The sequence below is a fragment of the Serinus canaria genome, chromosome Z (genome assembly GCF_022539315.1).
Source record: "Serinus canaria isolate serCan28SL12 chromosome Z, serCan2020, whole genome shotgun sequence".
Lineage (NCBI taxonomy): Eukaryota > Metazoa > Chordata > Aves > Passeriformes > Fringillidae > Serinus > Serinus canaria.
In genome coordinates this window covers 24458779-24471044 of record NC_066343.1, presented here as the reverse complement: position 1 = coordinate 24471044, position 12266 = coordinate 24458779, and the positions used below count along the sequence as shown (strand labels likewise).

At 37.9% G+C, this 12266-nt stretch overlaps 1 protein-coding gene across 9 annotated transcripts in view; it reads right to left on the bottom strand.

Annotated features, from left to right (window-relative positions):
* The window catches only part of PTBP3 (polypyrimidine tract binding protein 3), a 50388-nt gene that overhangs the window by 28352 nt on the left and 9770 nt on the right, over positions 1-12266 (bottom strand). For 8 of the 9 annotated variants that reach the window (XM_050987161.1, XM_050987154.1, XM_050987160.1 and 5 more), the window contains 3 exons: positions 6910-6989; positions 4166-4329; positions 3169-3315 (listed from right to left, as the gene is read on the bottom strand). In XM_050987161.1, the coding sequence (XP_050843118.1) occupies positions 3169-3315; positions 4166-4329; positions 6910-6934 (336 nt within the window). In that variant the 5' untranslated portion in view covers positions 6935-6989. The remainder of the gene's footprint in view (positions 1-3168; positions 3316-4165; positions 4330-6909; positions 6990-12266) is intronic. The other variant, XM_050987162.1, reaches the window with a different exon arrangement.

The window sequence follows — 12266 nt, the reverse complement described above, 5'->3', positions numbered from 1 at the left end:
GAATCCAAAATCCAGTATTAACCCCTAAGGTACTCTGCCAGTTATTGGGCCCCACCTTTATGCCATTGGTCACAACCATTTCAGCCTTTGAAAACACTTCACAGTTCACTTAACTAGACTCCATTAATCAGTTCCTCTATTTGGATGTTATTGGAAACAAAACTGAAAGTCTTGCCAAAGTCAAGATAAACAATATCCCCTTGTCTTGTCCACCAATCCAGTCACCTCACCATAAAAGGCCATCACATTGGTTAGCATAATGTCCTTTTAAAAAACATATGCTTGACTATGATTAACCACTTTCTTCTCCTTAGAATGATTAGAGATAGTTTCTGGAATGAGTTACTCCATTCCTTACCAAGGAACAAAGTGAGACTGATCAAGCAGTGGTTCACCAGATAAATCTTCCTTGCTGTCCTTTCTTAAGATAGGAGATGGAAGGGTTTTCTTTTTTCTAGTCCTCAGTAACTCCATAAGTTTTTCCAACTGCCATGACATTTTCAAGATTGTACACTGGCATGTGTCCTGGTTTGAGAGGAAGTGAATTTTTTGGGATGCTGTGGTCAAACCAATAAGTGCTCAGATTTGATTATTAGCACCTGGTGTGGCCACTGAAGACATGGATACGCCTCTGAGAACACAGCGGGGTTAAAAGCAGAGAACTCCCAGGGGGAAGCTCTCTTGGGTTCAGTCTGTGAAAGAAATCAGACCTGTCCTGCCTGGCTCTGAGCTGGGTGGGGGACAGGGAGGGGAAGCCACCAGGCCTGAGTGAGGCAGGCCGGGCCTGGGACAGAGAAGGGAGGTGAAGGCCCCTGCAGGATGGAAGGGTGGAAGAACCCTGAGAGACATCGGGCAGTCCCCCATCCCCCGAGTGAGAGAGAGAGGGAGCCTGTGCCTGTGCTGGTGCCACCTTGAAATTTGATAGCATGGCCAGCTGAGAAGGAGAAAAGGGGGGTGCACCAAGAAGGTACCTGCCAGCATGGGAGCTCTGGACAGGCAGAGCCTGAGAATTTAACCCTTTTCTTGGATGATGGAAATCTTACAAATGCTGATCCTCCTGGAGCTGAATGAGGAGAGAGATAGAGGTGGAATAGCAAGAAATGGGGAAGTGTGATGCAAGTTTGTGCAAGTGAAGGATGTCTGAGAGAAGTTGAGAATAATCTTAGGTGGGAGGAGATGATGGAGTGGCCTTTGGCTGGACTTTTCTTGTATAACCATGGACAGAACCATTTTTCCTGGGACACAGAGACTGCATTTAGGGGGAGGCAATGGCTTAGAGCCAAGAGAGTGCAGTTATGTGATGTGAAGGAGTGGCATGAACAGAGACGACGGGTGAGGAGGGTGGTGGTGCCCACAATCTTCAGTGAAGAAGATCTCTGTTCTTGCGACCCCTTGGCCCCAGGGGGTGAAATATGGGGGGGACAGGTGCCCCAAAAGTGAGAGACTGTGCTCTTTTTGGAACTGGGCAAAGCACCCTTAAAAGGAAAACCCTAGAAGCAGCTCTGGTCCATGCACAGTGGTGAGAGCACTGGGCATGGAAGGAAGATGTCATGATGGCAAATGTTCTCCAGGTTGTGCCACATGTGACATGGAAACACAAAGCTTCAACTGTGTTTCCAGGGGAAGCCCATGGTGCAAGATGGACTCCTCTCTTCTTGATGAACTGTGCATTGATTATCTGAAGGATGGTGACAGACTGAGAGTTAGTGATTGGAAGGGTGGTAACTGAATTGAGAATCCAAGGTTGTGTCCTGCTGTGATGTATTGGGAATTTGGTGCGAGGAGGAGGAATGTTTTTGGAAGGTTTTCATTCTGAGTTCTGTGTGTGTTTCCTTTTAAATATAGTTGAAGGTTAATAAAAAATTTTTTCCCCTTTATTCCTAAGTTGGAGCCTGCTTTGCTCTATTCCTGGTCACATCTCACAGCAGACCCTAGGGAAAATATATTTTCATTGGGGCACTGGCATTGCGCCAGCATCAAACCATGACAGCATCCAATGACACCAATCTGTTCCCTCAGCATTTAAAAGCGTATCTCACTAGGGCCACCGACTTTTTGTTTATCAAATTAAATTAAATGTTCTCTAATATGATTCTTCTCTACTTCCTTCAGCAAGACTTTTCCACTCTTCTCAAGTGCAAGTCAACCACCACAGGCTGCCGAGAAGGCTGTTGGTAATTCAGTAGCCTTTTCCATCTCCTCTGTCCCTGCCCCATTCAGCAGCAGCCCTACGTAGTTTTTTAGAAAAAAGAAATCTTATTTCTACCGCTGATACACCTCAAGGAACCAAACTTGCTGCTTTTCACATCCCTCATCAGACAACTCCGTGTTCCCTAACCACATCCCTACTTGTATAGAAAATGCTCTATAATCTTCCTGAGGCACCAGTTCATGATTCCAACTTTCCTATGCCTTTTTTTATCTTTAAGCCCAACCAGGAGCTAGCTCCTTGTTCATACAAGCAGTCCTTCTGCCATCTTCACTTGATTTCATGGTCATTATGATTAACTACTTTTGAACTGCAGCTCCTTCACAATAATTTTACAGATTTTGAGAAGACCCTGTATGTAAGAAGTTACTGAAATTATATCTAACAGAATTTGCCTACTGATATAGTGAAGAGCAGCCGGTTTATCTACTAGTGTTGTGGTTTAACCATGGTATGCAGCAAAGTGACACAAAGCTGCTCAGTCACTTTCCCTTAGCACAATGGGAGAGGGAATTGGAAGTGTAGAAGTGAGAAAATTCATGGGTTCATTTACAGACAATTGAGCAGGCAAGCAATAGCTGCATACACAAGTAAGGCAAAACATGGTGTTTAAACACCTCCCCCATTTGCAGAGAGGTGTTTAAACATTTCCAAGAAAGTAGGAACTTCATTGAGTGTAAGAATTATTTGGAAAGAAAAAGGCCACAACTCTGAAGATCCTGTCTTCCTCATCCTTCCCCCATCCTTCAGTATGACACTGAGCGCAACATCATACAGTGTGGGACATCCCATGGGTCAGTTTGGATCAACTGTCTTAGTTGAGACCCTTTCCATCTTCTTGTACACTATCAGTGGCAAGGCAATGTGAGAAGCAGAAAACACTTTAATATTTTCTGTATTAACACATGCATTCACAACTCGTGCAATTGTATCCTGTAAAATGGAAATATTGTACTTACAGCCTGATTATGCTGATTGTCAGTCCTAAGTTCCTTGTAATTGGAATATTGAATGTAAACTGGCTGATTGTGAAGATGAGGTGTAGCAGGAGTGTAGTAGTTCACCATAGAAACAGCAGCATCTACAGAAGCCATTTCCAAAAAAGCCTGCAACCAATACATAGCTAATTTCAGTGCTGGTTTTTTACAAGAGAGAGAAAAAGCATAATTTTTCCCCAATTCCACTCTCACTTGAGAAAGATTATGTGAAAGTATAATACTGATTTACTCAGCATTAGAGTGTGTGCATGTTTATGGGGCTGTTTTATTCAATTCGTGGGTTTTCTTAGAAAGTTTTACATTGTAAGTACACTATGTCATTTAGGAAGAGGTGGAATGAGTATGACATAAGGGAAGCAATGTTGCTAAAAGTACCACACTGCTAATCAATTTGTTAAATTCATGAAATCAAGTACTATTACTTAGGTAGCTGATATGCATACTGATTGATAAAGCTGGAACAGAACGTTAAACATCCATTAGCTTATGCATTGTATTAATCCAGCTCAGTGCCCTAGACAATTTTTGAATGAATGCTTATTATTTTTAGGATTTCTGTGCTTCTTCATGACACAAACTACTCTGCCACATCTAACAGAATGAAATAGATGTCAAAAATTATATGCATGTTAGTAATTTAAGCAGGCAGGCTCTTTGAAGACCTGTCATCAATGGTGACAGTTCTTTATCACCTATATGTTCTCACATAAAGTGGATATAATGTTTAGCAATATTTTTAACAAATTTCTAGTTCATTATGTAATCCAAAAGCATATTTAAAACTTAAAATAAATTTCAAAACATCCTTTCACATTTAAAAATATTAAAATCTTCTGCTATCAATGAAACATTTAGACATTGTTGCAATCATTCCACTCAAGGTCAAGATCATAATTATCATAACATGAACCACATCTTCAGTCTTGCTCTTGTTATTGAAACTCTGAAAATTACATACCTGACCTTTTCCTCTTAGCATCAAGAGATTAGTTACTTTGCCAAAAGGGAGACCTAATGAAACAACTTCTGCTCCAGTAACACCATTTGGAATTTGACGAATATGAAGGACACGTGAAGGGGAACATGGAGATCTTTTTCCTTTACTTTTTTTCTTCTCATTATCTAAAATATTTTAGGGAGGGAGACAGACAAGTAAACAAGACAAACCCATTGTACAGTGTACATATCAAAACCTAAAGGCAATAAACTACTGCCTCAGCACTGACATTGACTTAGGTACGTAGTTCTTTGAACCCTAAGGAAGGATATTTCATATCTAACAAAGGGACAGCATAAGAAGATATCAGCTATTCCAAATCTTAATAGCAAGGGGAGGGTGGAGTATGTCTGGCTTTGCTTTGGACTTGTTTATTTTCCGAAGATTTGGTTTTGGTTTGGTGTTGTTTTTTGAGTTTTTTTTAATGGGAGATCAGTAACTTCTCCCCAAATGCCTACTTAAGATAACTACAAAATATTAGTTGCACAAAAGAAGAGAAAGTCCCAACTGGGAGGTAATACATTAATTTTCCTTTTATCCCCAACTTTTCCTTCTGTGACTAAATTGCTAACTAGAGGTTTTGAGTTTGTTTTTACTTATTAAAGAAAGCCTGCTGTTCCAAATTATTTTAAGTTTATAAAAGTCTTTGAAAAAGACAGCATGAAATCCATACAAACTCATACATCTTCCACTTTGACATACTGCCAGAAGTGGGGGATTTTTTTAACATATGCCTGTTTGGGTCATGTAAGGGACGAATCTGGATTGGTAAGTGACCAATGACTACATTTCAGGAACATTACTCAGTATCCTTGAGAACACTTTAAAGCAGAACACCATATCTGGAACAAGCAGATTGTTCTAGAAGCAGTTGCAATGGAGGCAAGAGAGATAGCCTCAATATCTAATCTGTTGCATTTAGCCTTCCAAGGAGAAACACAAAAGATTGAGAAGAAATTTCTGTATGAGCTTTATAAGAAATGTCAGATTTTGTTGTAGGTTTTGCATGCAGTCTAAGGCTGAGAACTGTTCCACACAAGTCATTCTGCATAAGGATGTTTACAGAGAGTCTTTTTATTACTGTAAAATTTCAAGTTGGATGATCAAAGCCCCAGCTATACTCACTTAACAATTCTCCCACCTGAAAAACTGAAAAGTCTGTTATGCATTGATTTTTCCATCAAGAAATTTTAAATGGCTTCATGTGCTCTGTATGCATTCTGAAAAAATGTGAACTTTAAGACAAACATGACCATATTAAACACATATTGGTACCAAGCCACGACAGGGCATATTACCAGTAAACTCTAACAACCTGTTTTATTACTTTTCAGGTTCAAAATGGACAAGATGTCCCTGACCTAATACTAAGTCAAGGAATGCTTGACCAAAGAAAGCAGGAGATGAAGCCTAGCATTAATTTCACCTTTAGTTTTATATAAGAGACTCTTGCAGAAGCAGTATCTTCTGGGCTCTGAAACATTGTCAGAGGTGACAAAATGGAGGTAAGTGGCAAACTGCTGAAGTGCTTACTGTGAAACTTTAGCTAAGTTACTAAATTGGCAATAAAAGCTAGCACATCTCAAATATAAAACCTCATAGTTTTTTAAACCATGCTTCTTTCTCCAGCTGTGGTTCGATACTAATTTTGATGCAGAGTGATAGCCATCTGTATCTTCCAACATCTAAATTTCAAAATTGATTCAACATTTCTTTAAAGCATGCCAAACGTGATTACCTTCCTGAATTGTACTCTCAATTGAGTGAAAGTAAAAATGCTTTCAGACAGACCAAAAGAAGCCTTATGAATAAAGTGAAAATTGGATCCTGATGTACAAAGGGAAGTTCATTACAATCACAATTCATGACCAGTACAAATGTATTCCCTGAGTAGCCTGAAGCAGAAAGGTACACATTTTAGATATGTGACTCACCAGACCAAAAAAGCCCCAAAACCCCAAACATAACAACAAAAAACAAGTCCTGCAGCAGGAGCATTTCAATAGCGATCATATTTTATTTTAGATTTATATGATTATTAATGAGAACACCAACTAATATATCCCAAAAACCCTTATATCATTTAGATATTTTGGATACCACTGAAGTCCTTGCACTGTTAATTAATATTTCAGCAATTACGTTGCTGAGCTATAAGCTTATACTATTTCAAGCCAAGCAGAAACATTTGGACATCACATTGAATTGATGAGCAGAAGTATAAACAACCTGACACGTGCAAGTCAAAGAAATCAAAAAGAAAAACCTTCAAGTTAGCTCCTCAGACTCCTCCTTCCTTCCCCACTGAAAATACAGCAAGTCTTAGACACTTACCAAAAGGTAATCTGCTCTGTCCTTTGCCCTGATATAAAATAAACTATTTGGGAACCACTGCTGACAGGCAATCGTCTACATCATGATTTAGTTAATTTATTTGACATAAAGTTACTTCATGCAACCATTGGTCATTAACACTCCATGTACACCTAATGCTGGAAGTAATAGTAACAAAAGCAGTACCAGCTTTCTCTCACTTTCAGCTTCCTGTCTGATCTAAACTACTGGTAAACAAACATATACACTTACTACATTTTCCTCAACACACACACACACACACACACACACACACATGACAACAAAAGAAAAAAAAACAACACAGAGAAAGAACAGCTGAAGAACTTTGAGGGTTTTTTTTTAATGTATACCTGTAGCTGGAGTAGAATTGCTCATGGTAGAAGGTCTGTTACTGACACCAGAAGCAGCTTGTCAGGACCACACTAAAGAACTAAAAGATAAGATTACTAGTAAAAGCTGTTACAGAGAAAGCTCAATATCAAAGTGCAACAACTCCCTTTACTTATTCTTCCCAAGAACACCCCCTTCCTATACACAATATCTACAACTGCCAGGAACTTGTTTTTCAGGAAAAAAAATGACAACAACATAACTTTCCCATGTCTCAATAAATCAGCAACTTCAGCTATATTACACTACTGATTTAAATCAATATATTATACTGATTTAAATCTGTCCCACTACACTTTTAAAAATACCAATTATAACAAATGCTTAAGAAAAGAAAGGAGCTGGCTGTAGGCTTTGTGTCTGCAATACAACATTACTTCCATAAATGCACAGCCACACAGGTAAAGTCTGCATTTGCAACAGGACACAGGGGACCTTGAGCAAAACTAATCTGAGACATATTTAAACACACCCACTGCACATTAAAAAAAAAAAAACAAAAAAAAAAAAACAAAATCTGGTTTCAGTAAATTTTTTTTTAAATACATATGACTTACCATCAAATTCTTAGGACAAAGATCAAAGTATTTGCTTTAAGAACAAACAATTAACAATTTGAGGCTCTAACTACTGACAGAAAAGAGTTTGAGTACTACAGGTCCTCCATTTAAAAATCAGCATCTAGCTCCAGTTGCATCCAGTTTACTCATTGAGACTGCTGTAATATCCCAGCCAAGCATCAATTTCAAACACCAAAAAGAAACAAGGTACACCCTGAACAAACAAAACACCTCTGAAAGGCAGGTACACTTCCAGAAACTTTCACCACTCTTTTCCATAAAAGCATTTTAATGAAAAAGGGAGACAAGGGAGTGATTCTACAAGATGGAATAAGTTGATCCAAACAGCTTCTCATCACTTTAGTGGAAAGAGAACTTCCCATTGCCCTTGGACCAATATTCCCACATGCACATGAACTGTTCATCTTGCATCAAGGCCAGTGCCCAAGAGTTTTCCTATGAGATTAATCAATTCTCCAGCCTACCATCATTCTGAGCTGACCTAGATTAGTTATTCAGCAGAAAGAGACACTGAGAAGTGACAGGATCCACTGCAAAGAAAGGGGTAAGAATAAACCATCATGTTGGCTTACATCAGCTGCAAAAATACTGCTCAGAGTATTGGCTTATATGGGCTCTATGCTAAAAGGAGCAATTAGGTTCTCCTTAGCCTTGTTAATCATGTGTTCCTGCTGCTTCCCTAGAATGGGAAAGTCATTCACAACAGAAGACTGTGACTAGGCTACAGCACTCAAAAACCTTTTCAGCCAAATTTAGCTGCTCATGAAGGAGCACAGGCGTTAGTGTGGATGGAAGAAAACATGAGTGTGTTCATTCCCCTCCAGCAACAGTAGAGACTTATTTTTAACCATGAAACTGCGCCCTAACAGTGTATTTAAATACAACATCTAATTGTGACAAATAGCAAAATAATTTTTACATTAAGAGAACTAAAAAGTATAAACCTTGTTTTTAAAGAACTGTCATTTAAATGGTTACTAGATGTCATGCATATCACACTGTACTTGAACAGATACTAGAATGTAATTAACATGCAATACTGATATTAATTTCCAACTATTAGCACTACATTGAGTATACCAGCACTCACATATTGCACCTAAAGAGCATATTTCAATTGTAAAATGCATATCATACTAATTTAACAAAAGCTGTGCAGATGTAGTATAAAGTATTAATGATGTCCTTTATTACACCAAACCTTCCTTTTATTTACTGGAGGGCAGGAAGACAAATCACTACTGACGCAACTCCTGTTGTGGAGGCTTTAATTTGGTTTTTAACTTAGTATTTATTCAACAGAAGAAACCTCTGCATATTTCCAGAAGGCTGTGAAAAAACATGGTGTATTACCATGTCCAGCATGTATTCTTACAATCTCATATTTAATTTTATATACACTGGTATTAAAAAAAACCCACCTCAAACATTTTCAGAAGAAAATATTTTCCAACCTCTTCCATTTTTAGCACACACACAAAGAAACACAACGCAGATGGCTGCAGTGACCTGTTTTACAACTCTCTGTGTAACTGGCCTGTATCTATAAAACTGAAGCTGTAGCTCTCTGCAGCACACAATGAATGCTGCTCCGGGATGGTGGACTAAACCAGCTTTGACAGGGGAAAAAATATACCAAAATTAACCTTCATCCATGACATGTACCTGTACTTACAACTGACACATCATTCAGTCATTATATCCTAAGATAGTTCCCTAGATTTTGCTGTTACACTCATAATCATTAACCCACTACAGCAGTGAAAAGACAAAGGAACTCTTTAAACCCCAAGCTTATCAGCCATGCAACTGTTTTATTTGGTTTAATAAAAGATCAACAAAGTTTTGGGCTTCTTACAGTACAGGGAACCATCATAATTTCAAATGTCTAACTGTTTTCATATCTTCAAACTGATACAAGGAATATTTTTAAATTTACATACTTTTAACTATGTTTTCATTAAAAAACAAAACAAACCAAAACAATTAAACATTAAATCAAAACACTGTAGAATAAGTGGTCTGGCCTAAGCTTGCTAACTCTAGAACCCTGATTACAAAACTTACAGGAGTTAAGTTTCTTACAGGAGAATTTAGAATCTTACCTGAAGATTTTAGTTATACTTTTTGTTATTATCCGAATGCTCCACTGAAACACTACTCCAATTTTTAACTTTTAGTATCAATACTCACCCAAACAATTAAAGCACATTTATTAACTATAGCATGCCCCTTGGAAGGACGTAGTATATGAAAACTTCTAGGAACGCCACTGTTTTTGCAGGTGGCTGATCAAGGTATTTCTCAAGTAGAAGAACACTAAAAAGATGCTTTTCATCATCTCCTTGTTTAGTCAGCTTACAAATGATAACCCTTCTCATTTACTGAAAGCAAAACCAAACCAAATGCAAAAATGTTCTAGAAGATTGCAAAGATAAGCTGACACCATGACAATTATGCAAGTTGAAGAACAAAATGTGTATATTTGAGATATTCTGGATTAATGAAAAAGATGACATTTACTTTTTCAGTGTTTTCACAATTCTGCTCATATAGAATACACAAAGAAGTTACAAAACTTCAGTCTGTAAAGACCATTTGTTCCATCTCTTTCTTTTCCATATAGAGGCGAAAGAGATATTTTTAAAATACTTTGTAACATGAAGCATTTAATGTAGTGACAAAGATCTGCTACAGGCTGCTCTTGGTTTGCGAGGCCTTTAGTGTTGAAAAACTCACACAATAGGGTAGTGTGCCCTAGATAATGTCTTAAAGTATTCTAATTGAATCTTTCTACAGATGCTAGAGAGTCCTACCATGCCCCTAATCTCTCTCTGTACATGTCTTCCACTGGTTACTTCTTAGTTATGCAGTATTTAAGTCCAAAAAGCAGCCAAATCCTGCTTATAAAGCTACCTTGACATCTTTCCTTGTTCATAGTTCATAGACACTTGACAAGCACTTCTTTAAGCAGAGATACGAGTTCATACTGCCCTTGTGCCATCACATCCATTTCAGTTTTCAGAATGTGGGGTAAGACAGCTGCTTAGCTTCAGCGAGCTGCTTGCACCAGTTCTCCATGAGGCCACACAGTGAAAGTGAACTGGCAGGCAGGACAAGTAACCATGCTGCCTAACCCTCTCCTGATGTACGCTTCTTCCAGCACAAAGCTTACCTCACAGAAAGCAGCACCTGCCTTCTGAGTTCCAGGACTGTGACAATTACATGGCCAATATTCCTTCTTTCAGACTATGGTAAATGAGGTAAATGGAATAGCTGAAAACAAGGACAGCTATCAAACCAAGGCTGCAACATCCTCCTCTATTCCTACACTCATTCCATCATTCCAAAGATATTAATCATCTCCTAAGATCTTAAGACTCCTTTTTTTAACCATGAGACTTTCTACCTCTCCTACTTCAAGGCAGCATTTTTACATTTTTGGGGGACTATTAATTGGCGACAGGTAAGGCAAGAGCAATAGAACAGCTGCAGCTAGATTAAGTTTATTTTTTCCTTGTTATTATTCAGTAGGAACTAGAAACCAGTTGCTTAGAAAGCTCAGTTTGATTTTGGACATTTCTTTAAAAACAGGTAATCTATAGCGCTGAGTAAAAAGTCAAATAAGAGGCCGCCATAAAGTGTGGCACTCAATGATAGCTTAATGAAACAAATTATTCTTCCATTCCTACCAGATCAACTTCCCTGACTAAATAAGGCGCATTACACAACTTACTACAGCAACAGGTAGTCCTGAAACAGCTGCCTGTCCTGAAACTACTTCAGCCATTCTATGATTTTTAAAATTCTGATAATAATTTATGCTAGTGATTCTGCAATTCCAGGATAAAACCCACTGCATTCATAGCAAAAAACATAAACATCTGAAAGTGAGCAACTCTAAGTTTCTAGAGTCTTTGTGAGTCACATACAGTTGGAAATAGAAGGGTAAGTCTAAAAATCCTTCTTCAGAACATGTCCACGTATTAAAACTGTGTTAGGTATCTATTAACATTACTTCTGGAATCATTGAATCCTACAATCTTTTAATTTCTAAAATAGCTGTAAGTAACTCCCTTATTACCCACCCCTCAGCATTCAGCTGCAGTATTTTCTTCCTCTCTCATTTTCTAAAAGTCACAAATTCTTCAGTACAGTTCAATAAATTAGAAATGGGATAGTTCCACGGAAACGTACATTTGTATTGATAGTTTTCTTAGAATTTAGCTAGTCATCTTTCTATGCTATTATTTTTAAGTCAGCAATAAGGAAGAATATGATCATAGGTTTCATTATGAAAAAAGAGCACAGGCAATTTTAACAGAAAATAATTTTTTCAAAAAGCATGTCTCTCCACGCATGTAAATTAAAACTATACATTTTTCTACAAGATTCTACACAGCAGAACAAATGAATTACTTGAAATTTGTCCCAAAGGGGCAAATTTCAAAACATGACAATTTCAAGCTATACTACTGATAACCATAGCTTTATTTAAACTAACTGTTCTACTGCATACGTTATTAATTTTTATAGAATCTGACTGTGAAAACAAAAGCTAAGGGTCACAAGAAGAATGAAAATTTCCTTTATCTTCTACTTCTGCATGTCTCCACATAATTACTATTTTCATTTACTTTCTTCCTCTTTCATGTTTGCAAAGGAGATGCAGCTTCTACTTCCAAAATGGGGATTTAATATTAAGTGCAATGCTGTTGGTGCCAAAATAAAGATTT